At 41.4% G+C, this 20,817-nt stretch overlaps 1 protein-coding gene across 2 annotated transcripts in view; it reads left to right on the forward strand.

Moving 5' to 3' along the window:
* Positions 1-20,817, forward strand: part of JAZF1 (JAZF zinc finger 1) — a 336,781-nt gene that overhangs the window by 64,256 nt on the left and 251,708 nt on the right. The window contains exon 1 of one of the 2 annotated variants that reach the window (XM_077856426.1): positions 9,137-9,173. The exons of the other annotated variant lie outside the window; for it this stretch is intronic. Within the exon in view, the coding sequence (XP_077712552.1) occupies positions 9,152-9,173 (22 nt within the window). The 5' untranslated portion in view covers positions 9,137-9,151. Of the gene's footprint in view, positions 1-9,136; positions 9,174-20,817 lie in introns of those variants that run through there. 2 annotated transcript variants of the gene reach the window in all.

Consider the following 20,817-nt stretch of genomic DNA (forward strand, 5'->3'; position numbering starts at 1 on the left):
AAAATGATGTTTCTAATAAATATTTCAAAATATGAGTATATATTCATATCTGCTTAAAATCATAAAAGGATTAGAGGGGTGCCTGGGTGATTCAGTTGGTTAAGCATCTGACTCTTGATTTCAGTTCAGGTCACGATCTCAGGATTGTGAGATTGAGCCCTGTGTTGGGCTCTGCACTCAGTAAGCAATCTGCTTGAGATTCTCTCTCTCCCTTGTGTCCCCTTGCTCTTTCCCCCTCAAATAAATAAATCTTTTTTAAAAAATCATAAAATGACTAGAAAAAACATAGGTAAATTCCTTTGTAACCTTAAATAAGGCCCTTTAACTATGACTTAAAATTCAGAAACCATTAAAGAAAACAATTGATAAATTTGGGTAAAAACTTTATCTGGTAAAAACCACAATAAGAACATTCAAAAGACAAATGACAGTCAGGGAAAAAAAAACATTTATAGTGGGCAAAAGACTAATCTGTATATAAAGAGTTCCTACAAATGAATAAGAAAATGACTGTCAGACCAATAGAAAAATGGGCATAGGACATGTTCACCCAACATGAAACATAGGTTGTCCTTAGACCAAAGAAAATATCTTCAAACTCCAACATAAGAGAAATGCAAATTTAGACTGTGTTGAAGTAGTACTTTTCACTTCATCAGATTGGCAAAAACTCTAAAGTGTGATAATTATATATTATTGACTAGATGTGGAAAAATTGTCAGTGTACTTCTCGTAAGATTACAAAATAGCACAGCCTTTATGAAGGCCAGTTTGGCAGTATCTATCGAGATTACAAATGCAATTACCCTTTGACCCAGCAGTTTGGCTCTGGTAATTTCTCCCTGCAGGTACATCTGAATACATATAAAGTGACGTATGTAGGAGGTTTTCATTAGACCATTGTTTGTAATAGAAGAGATTGGAAACAATTCAAATATCCATTAGTGGAAGGCTGGTGAAATAAACTGTGACCCATTCATACAATTGAATATTGTGTAGCATTTAAAGAAAACTTGGAAACTCTTTATGCAGTAATATGGAAAAATCTTCAAGATTGTGATTAAATGAAAAAAGCAAGGTACAGAACATTTTATGTAGTATGCTACCTTTGGTGTAGAAAGGGGATAAAATCGGAGTCTACAGTCATATCTGCTTGTATCTGCATGAAGAAACATTGAAAGGATAAACAAAGTCCATAGAAATGATTGCCTTTAATGGGTTGGTGGCAAATGAGGTGGACAGAAAAAGGGTGGGAACGGTATTATTTGTTAGATACCTGGTTGTGTTATTTTTACTTGTGAACCATGTGAATTATTGCCTATTCAAAACAAAAAGTGGGGCGCCTGGGTGGCTCAGTCGGTTGAGCAGCCAACTCTTAGTTCATGATCTTGGGATCCTGGAGCTCTTGGGATTGAGCTTGGTGTCAGGCTCTGCACTGAGTGGGAGTCTGCTTAAGGGTTCTCTCTCCCTTTGCCTCTCCCCCATTTAAATAAATAAATCTTTAAAAACAAAACAAAAAGTAAGTTTCATATTTGCAAAATGTCATTTCAGTGGCAGTTTACCTATGTTCAGGGACTGGAAATATCTGCTCAGAGCTTTATTACAAGTCCCTTGTTTGGACTCCTGGCTGCAGTATCCTCAGTGGGTCTTGCATTTTGGTTTATCTAGAGCTGTCTGTCTAAAATGGTAACCACTGGCCAGTTCTGGCTTCTGAGTACTTGAAGTGTGGCTCATTCAAATTGAGGTATCCTGTTAAGCCTGCCAGATCTAGAAGGCTTAGTACAAGAAAAAAAGAATGTAAACTATGTCATTAATAATTTTTAAATATACTGATTACATGTTAAATGATAGTAATTTGGATTTGGGGGTTAAAATATATTATTAAGTTAATTTCACTTTTTTTTCTTACCTTAGATGTGGCTGCTAAAAAAATTAAAATTATATATGTGGCCTGGCTCTGTGGCTTGCATTTTATTATTATTTTTTGCACAGCACTGACATAGACTCCTGTCTACACTTGGCATGTCTGCCAGAATTACTTTCTTAAAGAAAGAAAAACAAAAACAAAAAACCAACTGAACATGGTTTAAAACTTTCATTGACTCTGAGATGCCTATAGAGACCCTTTGTAATGATCTCTGAGATGCTTCCTTTACCAGCTCGCCACCTCCCTTCACACATAAACACTGCTTCTCTTCACTGCTTGGACTGCAGGCTCCTTCATAAATGTGAGTCTTTGAATGCTCTGTCTCTTCTGCTTGCAATGTTCCCAAATCTCTAAATTCTTTGCTTTAAAATCTCAAAATCTTTAATTTTTTTTATTTGCTTTAAAATCTCAAAAATTCTTTGCTTTAAAAACTCTCTACTCATTTTGTAATGCTAGTTCACATGGCCCCTTCTTCTTTTTTTTTTTAAGTTTGTTTATTTATTTATTTATTCATGAGAGATGCAGAGAGAAAGAGAGGCAGAAAAAGAAGCAGGCTCCATGCAGGGAGCTGGACGTGGGACTCGATCCCGGGTCTCCAGGATCAGGCCCTGGGCTGGAGGCAGCACTAAACTGCTGAGCCACTGGGACTGCCCCACATGGCCCCTTCTTTAATGAAATCTCCCCCTGGTTCCTCTCTCCTGTTTCCTTCTAACACTTGTCCTTCTGTGTTCTCACACCTATCACCTAATACTGCCATTAATTTTTTCAAGGTATTGTCTCCCTCACCAGACTTGTGAGCTCCTTAGGGACAGAACCCATCATCTCTGTATTCCCGGAACCTGAAACTGCCAGGAAATAAACTTCAAAAAATCACTAGGATAATAAGGTTGGTTGTGTTTCGTTGAGAGCACCCCATGCCCCGTTTGCCTGGCTGGTGCTTCTGTTTGTCTGGTCTGTATATTAACAAAATCAAGTTCAAACCTCGTTGGTCTTCTCTTAGTTAAGAATAGGCCTCTTTGGAATATTCTAGTTTTGAATTAACAGTCCAGCCTACCTATAGGCAGAAGATTACAAATTGCAGAGACATCAGTAGCACCAAACTCATAGTCAGTCTTGGTCTTCAGGGTTGTGTTCAGACTGGAAGCTGAGAGGTGTTTGTGTTCAGTCAGAGAGCAGAAATCTCCAGCCTGGCGGCATGCCCGTGTTTCCAGAAGGTAAAGGTAGCAGGTGGTTGCCAGGAGGTGAAAGCACTGGTGGAGCCTTGCCAGCCACAAGAAGGCTGCGAGCTGGGATAATGTTCTCCACGGTCTTGTCCACGGGCTCTTCAGTGACCATCTCTGTTCAAAGTCATTCCTGCTTGTCAAGATTTCCATTGTCTTTCTCTTCTACTTGTGGGGACTTGAGCTTTGGCCTGAAAGAGAAAAGAAGAGTAATAAATGGACTATTCAGGATCTGGGAAGCAAAGAGTTTTTAGAAGGAAAAAACTTTGCAAGAAACTTCTCTCCTTAGTGAAATACCTGAAAGGGCTCATGTTTACACCCAGATTTTAGAAGCTTCCTTCTCATTGTTCAGAATGTTTATTTCCTTTATAATGATTCAGATATTTTCACTAGGCAGAGCTTCTTGTGCAGCTCTCATAAATCAGTTGAATGAGGAGTTCTTTCTTTTGCAAAACTTTGAGGGCTGGTAGGGTAGTAGAAAGCACAGTGTCTTCAAGGGACTAGGAAAACATGTCTGAACCCAGGATTGCCACTTACCTAGTGGTGTGAGCATAAGCAAGTTACGTCACCTCTTTTAGATGCATTTCCCGTAGAATGAGGTTATCAACACCTCCTGAGTTGTGAACATTACAAGAGGCGAATGAATGCTGGTGCCTAACGGGGTGTCTGGCCCAAAGTGCATTTTGGTAAATAGGATTTACAATTCCAATATGAATATAGATTTTTCTCTTGCTACTTGTCTGGTGTTGAGTGAGCACATGAGCATGCCCGAGGCAGAAGAAGACTGTATCTGTTCGTAACTGTGCCAGAATGCAGTGACCACTCCAAAGTGGCAGTCCTCACTAGCTGCTCTTCAGAGCCTCTCCATCATCTCAGGGAGTGAGCAGGTGGGTAAGGAGTCCTGGCTTTGCCGTTAGTTAGTCCCACAAGATTGCTGTCTATCTCCTTGGCCTTGAGTCTCTGTTTGTAAAATGAAGGTGTTGATCTTCTCCATGTCTAAAATGTTCCAGCCCTGTCTCCATAAAGCAATAGAAACGGGCAGCTCGTGGTTCTATCTACTACATTGTTTTTAGGGTAGCAGTTTACTGCGTTGGACTCCATCCACGAACCTAGAAACTGCCCAGCAAGCTCTGACACTTCCCAACAGCCCCATACCGGAGGGTCATTCCCCTTTGTCTTCAGTTTGTATCTCAAGGCCACAGTCTTCTTGCTGGGCTCCGTTCCCCACAGTCTGCTCTCATCTTCTCCTGGGATCCACCTGGCTACAGACACTCACTTTTTTCCGGGGATGAGATCTGTTCCTCGTCATTCTTCTGACAACGGAAAGATTAATCTTTTCTAAGAGGAAGATCATCATCAGGCTTTTTTTCTAAAAAGTAACTTTTGTGCTTAGTAAACATTTTTATGAGCCTTCTGCTTTCTGTTTGGCGCTTACCAAACAGAGGTTGGCCTCCTCTGCTTTCTTCCCTGCCTCCCCATCTTATCTGACTGCACACCTTGAGGGGCCTATCCTTCATTCTTGCTTGAGATAGATGAACACAGCACTTTTTATGCCTAATGACCAGATGATTCGAGCTGGCAGTAATCAAGATTTGTGGCTGATTATCATTAAAGGGTAATTTCGTTGCTGTTCATAATTGGTCTTGCTTAAACTCACTATTGCATTTCTTTTGTCGTATGATTAAAAAAGACAAAAATGCTCTTGGCAATAAACTTTGGCAAACAGGCTTCCTACATTCAGTTCTTTTTCAGACCAACTTTACAAATTTCAAGTGTGCCTTTCTTAAAGTAATGATTTGCCTGCTTTATATTACATATTCAAAATAAAAGAGAATTGAAACAGTTCATCATGGAGATGAATATTACAAAAACAGCATCTGGTTTGAATAATGAATTTTTTTGTCCAAGTTGCGCTTCATTGAATGAAACTAATAAAACTGCCCTCAATTGTTGTATCATTGACTTCTCTGTCACTAGCATTTGGTTCTTTTCAGTTGCCCACTTGGAGGCCAGTAAGGTTTCTTTCAGAAAGTTTGTTCCTAGTGGTACTTGTTTTAAATAACTCTCAGACAGCCACTATTTCTGTCACCAGCTGGGTGGAGGTGATGATACACCAGGATCACAAAATCATAGGTTTGGGACATTTCAAGTATCTTCTCCACCAGTCAAGCTTTTGGAACAAGAGCAAAGTGGCAAAAAGGAGCTCTAGAGTTAGAATGATGAAAGATTAGATGTTGGCATAGCACCATGATTTCCATACAATTCATGGTTAGGTAGGCAGCTGTACCCAACTTGTTTCTACCTTGAATCCTAATGCTTGCAGAAATGTAGTCGTACCTGGTAATGATAATACTATGTGGAGGGTACAAAGCCACTATTGCTACTCTTACTGATAACACACAAGCATATAACATGCACAGAGACAAGCCTGGGAAGTCTCTGGAAAGCCAATACATTTTTTTAAAGATTTTATTTATTTATTCGTGAAAGAGAGGCAGAGACACAGGTAGAGGAAGAAACAGGCTCCATGCAGGGAGCCTGATGTGGGACTCAATCCCTGAACTCCAGGATCACGCCCTGAGCTGAAGGCAGACACTCAACTGCTGAGCCACCCAGGCGTCCCAGCCAATACATTTTTTTTGCTACTAGGTTTTCTTATCCACGGGTATCAATGCTGAGTATATTTATAGAGCACTTTCAGATTCATCATTTGATTTGACTTTCAGAAAACCACTTTAAGATGGATAGGGTAGATCCTGTTATCCTTCTTTTACAAGTGAGGAACCTCCTCAAAGAAGTTCTGTGGCTGAGTCAAAACCTACAGCTGTCATATGGTAGGAAGAAATGATATTTTATAAAGGCCTAGTTTTACATTTTATCACAAAGCCTGTATGACATGTAAGGATAATCCTGTACTACACCTGCTTTTTAAAATTTTTAAAATTCAGTTTAATTAACATATAGTGTATTATTAGGTTCAGAGGTAATTTAGTGATTAATCAGTTGCATATAATACCCAGTGCTCATTACTTCATGTGCCCTCCTTAATGTCCATCCCCCAGTTACCCCATCCCCCACCCACTGCCCCTCTAGCAGCCCTCAGTTTGTTCCTTGTAGTTAAGTCTCTTAATGGTTTGTCTCCCTCACTGTACTACACATTCTACTTTAATAAAAAGCTGAATGAATGAGCGAATGAATGAACAAATGAAGAAACAAAATAAAATCCTAGCAAATAAAACACTAAAGAGAAATACCTTCAGGAGTCAGGTAGTAAAAACATGGAAGCAAAAAAGTATTTTTTCCTGTGTATTACTTCTTTGCCTGTATTTGGAGTTGGCAAGGATGCAGACAGGCTTGCAGTAGATTTGAAAGATATAATTGAATTTCATTGAATTGGCATTATTAGCTAAATAGAAAAGTAGGAGAATATTCCTTTACATAGGTAAATACTTTGTTACATGGATTGTTACCAAATATGAAACCAGTGGAGACAACCAATTTCCTACTTTCTTCAACCAGGTGTAGGTCCCTAGCAAGAGAGCCTTTGGGAAGCTGCTGGCAAAATCATGGTGGTTGTACCTCATGTCAAATAGATCTCAAGCATTCTCCCCACTCAGCTTTAGAAACAACAACGTATTACCAGTTGTGTTTCCATCTGTACTCTTTACAAGAATAAAGGGAAGACAGAAATTTGGGGTGGAACTGAAAGGCCCTGTGAGGCAAGGCTCATAGGTGAGGGAATGATCTCAGGTAGCTGTCTGGTAACCCTGTGGCCTGGCATGTGGGGGAACACCATCAAATATGAATCTTTCAGGATAGTGGGACAAAAACAAAAAGTACATCCCTTTCTCAACAGAATGCCACCTTTGAGAAATCCTGGAACCCTTGCTCTTAATTTTCTCTGAAGCTTTCTAATTATAGTTCCTTGTAGTTGGTTGTGCTTTCCTCTTGATCATGCTTTTTAAAATTCTAGCTCTTCAGGAGCCAAATGGATGTTTGCCTTTTTACTAATTAATGTGTGTAATATGCAAGAGTCCTTAAAAAGTATCTAGTATACTTTGTGATTTAGCCTTTGTGGGCTTCATCTGAGGTTCTTTCCTGATGACACTTTGTTGGATCCTACTTGTAAAATTCACTTAGGACACTTAAGTTTCCAGACCTCAAACCCCTCTTTTGGGTTGGCCCATTCCTTCTTCACCTTTTGGCCCGGTTTGGCCATCAACAGATGATGCAAGGTAAGTACCCTCCCTCCCATGTTTCTCATGGCTGATTCCTAAGCAGGGCTTGGCAGAGACAGACTAATGAATGGAAAAGGTTCTGATTTAGTAGCTGATGGACAAGGTTTGGGTCCCAGTTCAGCCACTCGCTTGCTGTATTCTCTAGGACAAGTTGGTTAATTCGTACACACCTTGGTTTCCTTGTATGTAAAGTGAGTTAAGATCTATTTCATAGTGTTGTTGAGGATTGATTGAGATGGAATCGTTGGAAGTGCTTTACAACATATTTACTACTATTATTGCAGATGCTCTTTCAAGAAGAGTGGCTGATATACAAAGAAGGTGCTTAGATTATTATCAGATGAATCATGCAGGAAAGGTAGGATTTCAAGATTTGCCTGAATGAGGAAAGGAATAAGCCATTCCCTATCAAGGCACCTCGTGGGATGATCAGACCAAGGAGCGGCTGAGTAAGTGCATGTTACAGGAACAAAGAGAACTGGCAAGAAAGAGGGAAGACATAGAACATGAGCTGGTTTGTTGATATCAGGGTGATGAGAGATGAGCTCCAAAACCAACAGTGCAGGCTCTCTTGTCACAAAATGTAAGAAAAAGGAGCATCATGGGCAGGCTCCTAGTTTGAAAGTAGGATGCTGGTGACCTTGGAGACTGAATGTATTTGGCATTGCTGGAAAGGTAAACATGAAGAGAGGTTGGAAAGTTAATCCAACCAAGAAATGAATTGGGCCCGGGTACAACTGTGTGCGCTAGGAGAAAAGCAAAGCTCAGAGCACAGTACCTGGCACAGAGTAAGTGCTGAGTAAATATTTGTCGAATTAGTAAAAGGGCACAATAAAGGTGGTATAGAGAACCAGTTGCAGAATTGAGGTGTAATCTCAGATTAACCTTCCCACTGCCTTCTGAAAAAGCCCTAAAGGAAGGAGTCCTTGCATCCCACCCGAGGGAGCCTCTATAGCCCAGGGAGGGCATTGTTTACCCTCTACAGAGCACATGGTTTGTTTTTTTGTTTTTGTTTTTTTTTCTCAGCCTAGTGAAGTGAGATGTGCTGGGGTAAGATGTGATATATAAGCCTTTAGTCTTATGTCTCTCTGTTTTAATTTGCAGGCCACTGTTCGCTAATAAATCATCCCTATGAAATTGTTTTAGTTCTATTTTAGGATCTGAAAAGTGGAGCTTTGTGTGCATCCTTTGACGGTAAACTTAGCATGTGTGTCCAGTGCTGGTAATGGTGACTTTGTATTCCTTCCTTTGAATCACTGTTGTAGTGGCATTTTGCTCTGATGGTGTCATAACCCCTGAGGTCATTCACGTCTGCCGTTCCTCCGTAGGGTTGCCTATGTTTTACTGAATCTTGTGTCTTGTCTTATTCCTGCTGGTCTGCCCTGGCAGCCTCTGGCTTCAACTCTACACTGGAATTTTTGGATTGAGAGGCTAGTCAAGCCCTAGATCCCCATATTCCTGGCTCCTTTGTGCTACACCTGACAAACCACATCTTCCAGTGAAGGTCTCATCAATCTGGAGTGAGGAGCACCGTGACTATAGGTATCCAGAACATTCTCTGCCCTCCACAGCTCTTTTCTTTCCTCTGGGTCATCTGGCACAAAGAGGACCACTATTCTTGGTTGCATTCTCGGCAGGTGACTCGGCTCGACTCCACTACAGTCTAACATAGTCTGTTAAATTAGACTGTGTAGTGTGTCTGTGGCTTTTAAAATATACAGAAGCGCTTCAAGAGACCGGTTGAAGAACTCAGCACATGAGGAGATATGCCTCAAGAGGCCTCACTCAGTAAGAGCTGGAAGCGTACTCTCCTGGGAGGGAGGTTTGTGGTTTCGTTGGTATTTAAGGGACAGATAAAAAAGCACACCTGTAAGACTGGGAGATTTAGGTGACAGATTAATTTGATGTTTGTAGCTTGAGTCATTTGGAATTGCTTCAGTTTAGATGCTTCTGCCGCAGTTAGAGATTTGTAGTCTCCTTTCCTGAGACAAAACAACTGGGGTATAATTTAAATGACTTTGCTAAACCCGAAACCCTATAACCCTCAGATTTCTCCAGTCCCAGTCTGTGCTAGCCCACTAGACCACTGGGCCTCTGCGGAAAATGGAAGTGCAAACATGTGTACCTGTATTTCCTGGGTTCGGGATAATTTTGTATCTCCTGCTCACATGGAGTACAGTATTTCATAATGGTATGTATAGTGTTCTGAGCTGAAAGAAGTATTTATATGGAGCCTCTCAGAGGTATGCCTGGTATGAAAACCATAAGTGATTTGCCTCACTGGTTTGTTTAAAATTTTCAAGCATAATGCTGAACTAACATGGATTTTATTCACTGGCTCTCTTTACAGTGGAGAGAAAATGACCATGTGGTAAATGAAATAAATATACTGGACTTGATCCTCATAGCAAGAGAGGCCTGTAATGTTTATGTTAAAAGGTGATCCTCTGTTCCTTCTGCTTGGCAGAGGGCCTGGATGTATAATGAGGTATTAACATGTGTCAGATCTTGTTTCTCCCTAGAAACTGGTGTTGTCTTATAACACTTGGGTTCTATTTATTGAAATGATGACACACTGCCATGGGTGCACCGATGCATACCTAGCCAGGTGCAAGTCTCCGTGAGAGGCTGATAAAGGGAGTGGCCATTGGAACATTAAGTCCAGATTTCCTGACTTGTGTGTGATGAAAATTTCAAATCCAGTGTGGAGTCAAAAGCAAGTGAGAAAAAAAAAAATCATTGCTCTTTGGAAGAAAAACATGTCATGTCAGCAATATTAGAGGATTTCTGTGTGCTGATATAGATTCATTCATTTTCTCTAGTTTCACTATAATAAATAAAGTATTTCATATGCTGAAGTAGACTCTAAGACACCATCCAAGTGAAGATTATTCTTGATACCTGCTGAAAACCTCCACATATGCTTGGATTGGATCCTAGCAGAATGGATCATAGGCTTGCCTGTGTGTCCTTAAACATGTCCTTAAAACAATACTTCTGATTCTTCTTGGGAATGCATTGTTTGCCCTGGAAGAGAGTCCAGATGCAAAATAATTTGATTTTTTGTTTTGTGTCTAATGAAGAAGAAAAAGCCAAGCTTGATGAGGATGAGATAGTATTGTCAACTAATTAGTCACTTACATAAAGTGAGAAATGAAAGCTTTTTCTCTAGAAACTTGTTTAATTCTTTTTGGTTGAAACTATCTTCATCCTGCTTCTTAGGTAATGCAGTCTCAACATGATGAGAGGAGAGGAGCAAGTCAGGCTTGGTATGTTCCTGACAAGCAAAATCTTACAATTAAGCTGATTAAGTATTTAATTGGTCAGCTTTGAGGATAGGGTCTTTAATGGGATATAATTTTATAAGTTGCTTCTTTCTAAAAGGGGCTGGAGAGAAGATGATGGAAATCCTCTTCTAAAAGTCAAAGATGGAATGTGATGGAACTGCTTTACTTCATCTCTGTGCATTCCCTAACTGGAGCAGGCATTGTTGCTGGGCTCAGGTGTCCCAGAATGCAGTTTTACTCGCTTGAAAACCCTCACACGTTCAGCTCAATTAGATTAATTGCCTTCCTCACCAGAATTCACAATGCTTTGCAGTTTAGCTGCAGTAACTGTTAGTTCTGCAAGTAGAAGTTACTATTACTGGCCTCTAACAGGCCATGGTTTCTTTAGAACTCATGTAGAGGAATTTTTAACAGCCATTCTACCCAAGACAGAGTAGAGGTTAGTAAATCTGTCCTCAAGCTGAGTTTTCTACTGGCTGTGAAACATCTGCATGGAGAAGAGAGGTCTAACTCTGTATCATTTCTGTGTGGCGCCACCATGAGTAATTAAGTAATTCCAGGGGTGTTATAATGAAACATGCTATTGTCTGTATCTCCTAGAGTTCATAGAGTATGTTCTATATTCTTGATTTCCTGATGGAGACCACTGAGCTGAACCCAGACTTTTGTCCATTGAGAATTTACACAGAAACTTACCATGGGTGAAATCTGATTATATCATCAAGGCCAAGCAAAAGTCAAGGACAGAGTCCTGTCCCCTTGAGTTGTGTTCAGCAGTATTTCTGACACAACAGAGGGGGATTGGGCACTCTTAGTTTTTTTCCTCCTATTCCCCAAGGGAAGGCAAAAATCCCAGCCTATAAGATCATCGTTTGTAGGGTTAGACATTGAGTGGATTTCTGAACCGAATTCTTTCCAGAATCCTAGCATTGTGGGAATTCTCAGTTACTAATCTCTGTCCTTGAAATAGATAAGTAAAAAGGGAGTTGGGGAAGCATTGTTCAAGCATGCCTAATTCAGGTCATTCTGATAGGATTGGGGTGTGTCTTCAACATAACAGTGATGATAATAACACCATTTACTTAGTTATCAAAGGGTCAAATTATTTTTTTAAGATTTCATTTATTTTTGAGAGAGAGAGCACGAATGGTGGGAGGGACAGAGGGAGAAGCAAACTCCCCACTGAGCAGGGAGCCTGATGCAGGGCTCGATCCCAGGACTCAGATAATGAACTGAGCTGAAGGTTGATACTTAACCAACTGAGTCACCCAGGCACCTGTTAAAGTGTCAGATTATTTAGTAGTTAGTTTGACATGCTTTAGTTCATGTGTTCCTCACATAACCCTGATGGAGGTGAGGATAGGAACCCTTTAATACTGCTTATTTATTCAAAAATATTTATTCAGTGCCTACTATGTGCCAGGCCCTGTTTTAGGTATTGAGGATACAATTAGGAGCAAAACAATAAAACAAATTCCCACTTTTGTGGAACTTCTATCCTCACTGTAGGGAGACCAAAAAATAAAGGAAGTTATGTTGGGCAGTGGAAGTGCTATGGAGAAAGGTAAGACAGGACAGGGGGTTAGGGCATGTGTGGAGGCAGGGGGAGCTTTGTCACCAGACTTATATAGCCTGGTTGGGAAATCACTTTGGTGAGAAGACATTGAGGTAATGGCCTGAAGGAGATAAGAAGGTAGGGAGGGAGATCTGCAGGAAGGCCAGGGGGGTTGGAGTGAATGAAGAAGAAGGAAGTGGGAGACGAGGTGGGGGTGTGCACATGTGGGCCAGCGCAAGGATTCTGGCATTTTGTCTGTGGGAGATGGAGAGCCTTTGGGAGTTTGGGCAAGAGAATGACATGATGGACAGACACTTTAATAGCATTATTCCAGCTACTGGGTTCAGAATAGATTGGAGGGGACAAGGGTGGATGCAGGAGACTGACTGGGGAGGGGGGTGGCCGTTGCCATAACAGAACAAAGGTACTGGTTCTGGACTAGGATGGTAGCTTTGAAGGTGGTGTGGAGTGGTAAGGTTCTGGGTATATTTTAGAGGTAGAGTCAAAAGGTTTGGGTTTAAGGCATGAGACAAAGAAAGAAGTCAAGGATGACTCCAGGGTTTTTGACCTGAGCAACTAGAAGGACTTGGTTACCATTAATGTTGAGAGGGTGACTAGGAAATAGGTTGAGGGCTAGAGAGGCAGATGATGACCTTCATTTGGGCCATGCTATTGCATTTGCAATGCCCATGAGTCCTCTAAATGATTACCTCCAGTGGGCAGTTATTGATACTCCAGTCTGGAATTCAGGGGAAAGGTTGGAACTAAAGATAGACATTTAGGAATAGTTGGGGGTATAGGTGGAACTGAAACCACAGGGTGAACAGAGCTCCTTGGAGGTGAGACTCAACAGAATGGAGAAGAGGTCAGGGGTCGAATCCCAGATACTGGGACAGTAAGGAGCCAAGACTCTGGCTGAACCAGTAATGGAGACGGAGAAGGAGCAGCCAGGGAAGTGGGAGGAAAGCAAGAGGGGACCAGCTGGAAGCCAAGCCAGAGTGTTGCAAGGAGGAGGGATGATCATCCCCTGTCAGAGTTACTGCAGGTCAGATCTGATTCCATCTATCAGTCATAAACGGAGACCACAATAAATGACTCACCAGGGGCCATGGTGGGGAGACAGCTGGGCTAGGGCTCAAAGTCAAGTCCAGTTTCTTTCTGCCAGGAGAGGCCTCTGGCTGTACCTGACCTTTGTGTGCTTATTTGAGGTCATCATGCACTTGGTGTGTTGTATTGTCAACCCTGCACTAGTCCTGCACAGTTCTTTCGGCGCTGTAACCCAGGCTTAATATGAATATTCTGTTCTCTCAAATCTTTTATATAAATATGGAATGGATATTCATTGTAGGAAGATTGGAAAAACAGATAAGCAAAAGGAAAAAAAAAGTTAATATAATTAATAATAATTGCACCACTCAGAAGTGACCATACTCACAAATTGGTGTATGTCCTTCTGTGCTTTTTTCCAGCCATAGATTGTGGACATACATGTTCTTTTCAAAGGATTGATTCTGTGCTAAATATATTACCTTTTTTAGAAGCTTTTAGAAACCCATAGTCTGTCATGAGTATCCATCATGGTATACATATTGTGTAGTTGTTTTATATCTTTTTTTAGTATCGTGGGGTGCTTGAGTGGCTCAGTCAGTTAAGTGTCTGCCTTTGGCTCGGTCATGATCCCAGGGTCCTGGGATGGAGCCCCGTGTCATGCTCTCCGCTCAGTGGAGAGTCTGCTTCTCCCTTTCCTTCTGTGATCTCTCCGGCTCTCTGTCAAATAAATTAATTAATTTAATTTTATATATATTTTGTGCCTAGATATCTATTATAGTTTGCCAGGGCTGTGGTGTTAAGATATGATCTAGATGTGATCTAGAGATCACCTATAGGAATTATTCAACCCAGATATGGGAAATGATGATCATGGGAATGCTCAGTGAGCCCTACCATGTGTTAGGCACTGCTACCAACCATTTTATTTGTAATGTGTCACTTATTTCTGACAACAGTCCTCTGAGGAGGAGATACTTTTATCTCTGTTACTGTAGTTGAGACACCAAGTGCGAGACCCTTGGTCATGGTTGGGATGCAGCAAGGATTGGAGCTGAGATGGGCTTGGGCCCAGTCCATCCAGCTCTAGGGCCTACAGCATTCTGCACTATCCATCTCTCATCCCTCACTGCATTTTCATATTTGACCCCCTGCTCAGCTAGGCCATTAGCTGCCTGCCTCTCTATTGCCTTCTCAGGGGAGCTGTGTAGGCAGGAGGGTTGGAGGAAGCACCTGCTGGAAGTGGGTTTGGTGACACCCGCTTCCCACCCAGAGTGGCACCACTGCCCACCCCAGTCACTGAGATATGTCTGCTGAGGTGCTGTTTGTCCATCTGTGGTTCATAAGACAGCATGTAGTAAATTAGGATTTTATCCCTTGAGGTTTACTATGCTAAAAAGTTCTATGTCTTGCAGCATCCCTAGTCTGTTGATTCCCTTAGGCCTTAAAAAAAAAGTGACATTTCATCTCATTAGTTAAATATGTGTTTGGTTTTTTTGCAGATTGTCAAATATACCAGGCACACACTTTGAGCGGGCTTGAACTTAAATTATGTCAATATCTTCTGTGATTTCTTTTTCAAACCTTCTTGTGCATCTCAATTTTGTTAGATATCCTTGTGGTGAAATAAACATAATATATAACATGTAATCTATGTAAATAAGTAATGCATAGGGTATGGATGGCATATAACCCTGTGTCTGTGATACAGATGTGATTCATATAGCATATAGCAGTAGTTAAAATGTTGACAAGCTGCAGTGGCAGGCATATCAGATTAATTGTGTTTGAAATCACAGTTCTGGTATTATTTGCAAAATTAATGTGGTACAGTGAGAATAAAAGGGGAACTCCTGTATTTCCAGTACCCCTGTTGTTACTTGCAAAATTGGGGGACTTGATTGTTCAGTTCATTAAGTCATTAAACATCACACTTCAAAGCAATACTGAAAATGCAAAATTTCATACAGATTACTTCAGTATTATTCTCTTTTTAGGTGCTCAGAATCTCTAAGGAACTACTACCACCAACTCTTATGGGTTCAGTTCATCCATTCCAGTTTTTCACCCAGCAGAGAACACAGTGCTTCCACACAGATGCCCCATACATACCTGCTTATTGGTGTACCTCTGATCACTTTGCACAAACTTGGTCTAGTTATTCTCGTAATTCTTCACTTCCAGGCAGACCTTTGCTTTTCAGAATATTGGCAGGATATTTTAAAAGGAGTCATGTTTGTGATGATCTTGTGACCCTGTTTTCTTTTCCATTCTCCTACTCCCTTAGGTTTGTGACCAGAGTGGTCAGAGAATAAAGGCACCTCTGTGGTGGATTTTTTTTCTCTCTCTTTTTTTCTCTGTGGCAGATTAAGCTAAATTGAGCTCTTTGCTAGAAAACTAGTCATGCTGCTTATAGAACCTAACATGCCATCCCTAAAATATGGGCCAATAAATGAAAGTAAACTTGCAGAGTCATCCTTTGCATTTGGGTACTGAATGAGACCTAACTTCAATGCCTCTGAATGTTCATAAACCAGAAACCTCCTCATTCAGTAAGAAATATATCTTGCTAGTTACATGTACATGAGTTCCACTTTGACAATCAATAGTTTCAGAAAGAAAACATTTTTAATGTGGATTTGTAGAGTTTACTTTACAGAAGTTTTCAGCGAGCCCAAGATGCTAATCTAAAACCCAGAGTTCATGTAGGGATTGTAGTTTATAGCAGTGCTCTCATGTGTTGTTTTATAAGTCCTGGTTTATAGTTTATTTTGAACTTGATTTATGAACAGAAGTATTAACTCTCAGTTACTAATGCTGATGGGCTTCTCCACTCATCCTCTCTTTAGAACTTGACTTTCTCCCTTTTAGTAAATTGGGAGTATGGAACATACTGTCTATTTCTCTTCCTTCCAACATTGGATTTCAGACTAATTAACAGAATGAAGCAAACATCTTTCAAAAACTTGACTTTAAGTACTTGGATATATATCATCAGAACTATTAAAAAGAACAGGATGTTTAGTGTGCTTCTCCTCCCTTAGGGAGCACAGAAACTTCTCTTGGCTGTTCCCAATATTAAGGCCGGCCAAGTAGAGTTCTAAGCACCAAAATCTTGGAGACTAAAAAGCCGAGTCTCTTTGTAGGAAAGTGAAGACCCCTTTCTTATTCATCAGTTCTGTTTTTGTCACTGGGTGGCTTTTGAAAATATGTTAAAAAGCTGTTCCATCTTGTATACTCCCTCTCCCCCATTTTGGTACGATTCCAAAGCTTAGAAAATTTAACCTTTCTAAACTGGAATTTATTAGCTGTAAAAAATGCTTTTTAGTCTTGCTGAGGTTGTGAATAGACAGTGAAAATTACATAGAACTTTTTTCAGTCAGTCCAAATACAGGTTTTCTTTTTTTAAGTCCCAAATCTTTTAGCATTGAAATTTGGGTGTGAAGGTGTGTTGGCTGAATATAGGATAAAAACAAGATATTGGGGGCACCTGGGTGGCTCAGTCAGTTAAGCATCCAACTCTTGGTTTTAGCTCAGGTCCTGGTCTCATGGGTCATGGGATTGAGCCCTGCATTGGGCTCCATGCCCAGTGGGGAATCTGCGTGAGATTCTCTCTCTCTCTCTTCCTCTGCCCCTCCCCATGCTCATGAATGTATGCTCTCTCTCTCTCTCAAATAAATAAATCTTTAGGAAAAAAGAAATAAGACATTGGACATTGGACATTTGGATAAAGTATATAGTGTACTTTTTGAATAGAAGAGGAGAATTTCAGTTCCATCAATGCAGATAATTCCCATGTTATTCTAAGTCGTGTTGGCCAACATGTCAGCAGTAACCAAATCAGGGGAAAGTGGGGCTAGCAGCCCTCAGTTCTGGTCCTAACTTTGCCCTATTGCTTATTAGGAAAAGTTAGAGTGGTTCATGGCTGCTTACCATGGCCAAGACAGACAGAGCAAGAGTGAGATGGAGAGAGAGAGTCAGAGATTGGACATTTAGTTAAGAACATTTAGCTCTGGTTTGTGAACAATATCAAGAAAGGAATCTGGGCATGACTAGGGGATTTTCCTTTATGGACCTTCCAGAAGCACTGGGAACAGTAAGTGCTGCCCTCAGAGTTTCCTGATGATTAGGTGAAGTACTGTGTGGTATGCTTAGCATGATGGTGCTGGACGGGACGTAAATATGTAGTGTTAGCTTTTGCCAGGATCATCATCATTTTTTTACCATCAAATGCTATATCGTGAATCCTGGCATTTCCTTATCCAGTGGGACATAGTGTGAAGCATTCCCACGTTCAAAGGAACTAGAATCTAGGTAGAATCTAGGTATGCTTTAGTTAAAAGGGATCTTGAAATAAAAAGTGAACTCTGTTTTGTTACAAAATGGAATTTACATTCTACTAGAGAGATTATGGTTAGTGGAATTCATTTATTAATGTCAGTTGGTAATTCCCGAGAACCTTTTACAGGGCCGACATGTAGCTAAGTGCTCAACATAGGAAAATGAAGAAGATAGATCTGGTCCCACACTCAGGGAGCTTAGATTTGCCTGGCACTAAAGGTAGTAAAGAGGCAGTTGCAATTGCTGAGTAATTGCAAGGTACAGCATCCTCTGGTGCCTAATGGGTGCATTTAACTCAGTCTCAGAAAGTCAGGGAAAGCTTGCTGGACCTTTGGCTTTGACCTGAAGGAGGAAGCAGGAGAGAGGAGGAGGGTGGAATAGTCTAGCACAGAGGCAAGCGAGCTTTGGCCTACAGCTGAGAGAGCACAGTACATTGGAGGAATTAAAGGACCTCAGTAAGGCTGGAGTGTAAGGTCAGGGGCAGGGAGAGGTAGGAGAGGAGGGAGCACAGGAGTCTGGGAGCCTTTCTAAGGAGAGGGGAAGGTAAATACCTGTAAGTAGAGCCGTGCCACATTTAGGGTTGCATTTCAGAAAGATCATTTTGGCCACCCTGTGGAGGCTGGGTTGAAGGGAGGCAAACTGGAGGCAGAGAGACCAGTCAGAAGGTGTTTGAGTGCCTAGGTGAGAGGTTGATGAGAGCTTGAGCCAGGTGGGTGATGAATGATGAACACAGTAACCTCCAGGGTATCATCTGCCCTACATAGCATTTACTGTGCAGGCGTTGTTCTGAGTGCTCATATATATATTAACTCATTTCATCCTCCCAACTATCTTTGGGGGTGTGTACTATGAATATATAAAATATTTTATTCTATTGGGCAGATAGAAAACTGAGGGCCAGGAACTTGCCCAGTCACATAATTGTAAATAGCAAGAGACTGTTCTTGATTGGATTGGAGACACATTGGGAGGAAGAATGAATAGGGCTTGATGATCCTGACATGAAGATTGAGGGTGAACAAAAGTGATGCCTGGTCTCTGGCCTGGGCATCCAGGTAGATGGTGATGGCCTTGACTAAAATGGGGAATATACGATAGAGCAAACTTGTGATTGGAAATAATGAGAGATCATGTGGATTGTGACTTTCCAGTAGAATCCAAGCATAGCTTTGAGCAACAGCATCACACTGGTGGGAACTGACACTGTAGGAGCATATAAACTTGCCCAAAGGGAGAATCTGTGCACTCAGAAGAGCAGAGCCAACAGCTGAAAACCAGGAAGAAGAGGAAGGATACTGAGGAAGATGGCGGAGCTGAAGGGTGAAATGGTGGAGCATATGCACGAAGCTGAGGATAAATGGGGTTTCAGGACGGGTTGATGGATTCTCAGTGTACTGCACTCTGCTGAGAAGTTTAGTAAAAATGAGGTCATTTGGTGTCTTCCACTAGAGCACATTCAGTGGACTTGGAATCTGAAGTAGAAGGTGCAGTGGGTGTGGGGAGGACTGGGAGGCAGGCAGCCGTGTAGACCGTGCTCTCTGGAATTGAGGCTGGGAAGTAGAGAGATAGGGAAGGTTTTTGTTTGCTTATTTAAAGATGAGCTAGTAGGTGGGTTTAAATATGGATGGGAAAAGATGCTGATGGGGCCTCACCGCCCCCGAGGAAGTGGAAGGAGATGAGCATCTGAAGGACAGCAGGAAGAAGGAAGGCAGGGTGTAGATGCTGGAATGGTGCAAGCGTAGGGCAAAGAACTGAGGAACGTGCCATCTAGTGGCTTACTCTTCATGGTTGGTAGGCAGCAAGGTTGTCTGCTGAAGATAGAGTGAGGTCAGATTTTCGGGAGTGGAAGAGATTGCTAATACCTGCTGCCTAGAATGGGAAGCGGATCCAACCAAGAAGTGGAGGGATGTGGGCAGTATTATTAGAAGGAAGGCAACCTGATGGAACTACTTTAAACTAAGGTAGAGTTGATTGATTTGTTAACCCTTAAAAACCCCAAGGTTCTCCAGCCAATAAGGTATTATTGAACTTTACTTTCTTTAATTTCTATTATTAAAAGCATACCAAACAAAAAAATCCAGATTTATTAAAAATATAGGTTTTTTTTTTTAAACTGCTCCCCTTCCCTGAAGATTTTTTGTTTGTGTGTTTGTTTGTTTTTTTGTTTGTTTGAGAGAAAGAGAGGATGTACATGGCAGAGGGAGAGGGAGAGAATCTCAAGCAGTCTCCATACCCAGCACAGAGCCCGATGCAGGGCTTGGGGCTCAGGGCTCTTTGTTTGTTCTCACCACCCTGAGATCATGACCTGAGCCTAAACCAGGAGTTGAATGCTTAACCAACTAAGCCACAGGTGAGCTTCCCTGCAGATTCTTAAATACTTCCCTAAGAAACCTTGCCTGCCAGCCTCTATTCAGTATCTAACTGGTGCAGTATCACCCAGTACAAAGAAAATATTTTAGACAGGGAACCTGTAACTACCCAGAGAAGAAGTATATTCAGAAATAGAACTGGCTGCACGTGTACCCCTGAATTTTTGCCCCTTTAGCACTTCTCGTTTGCATAGGTCCCCATCCCAACACAGCTGATATCATGTCATGATTAAAAAAAACGAAAGCTAAAAAAAAAAAAAAAGAAAGAAAGAATTGCCATCTCCACTGTAACTCTGGGTTCCAGCTTAAAACCTTCATCTCTTTGCTCCCTCCACCTCTGCCAGGTGGGTGGTAACTCACCAGCTTGCCTTGACTTTGGTCTTCACTCAAAAGCCTTATCCCCAGACGCATTCCAGGAGGTATCCCATTTAGCCACAGACTCCCATCTCTGCAGGATTCTAAACTCCGAATCCCAAAGCTCAGACCCCTGCCCCACTCACTCCAACCTTTGGGGCATGTCAATGAGGAGAGAAGCTAGAAGGGGCAACACCCAGTGTATTTCTCACAGGCTTTCCTTAACTGAATCCTCTCGCAACTTGTTTGCGCATAAAACCAGTGTTTTACTTAAATGACAGTAAAAGATAGTTGTTCATGGCTTGTGAGTCTTGGGCAAAGGCTATAACAAGGAAAATTAGTCTGTATTTGGCAAATGAAAATGCAGCCTACGTAAATACGTATGCCATCTTATTTTAAAAAGAAAAAATACCATTGGTTGTGACCTGCTAACTTGATTGACCTAGTATTTGAAAAACACTAGCTTACCCTTGGTTTTT

The sequence above is a fragment of the Canis aureus genome, chromosome 18, assembly GCF_053574225.1.
Source record: "Canis aureus isolate CA01 chromosome 18, VMU_Caureus_v.1.0, whole genome shotgun sequence".
NCBI lineage: Eukaryota > Metazoa > Chordata > Mammalia > Carnivora > Canidae > Canis > Canis aureus.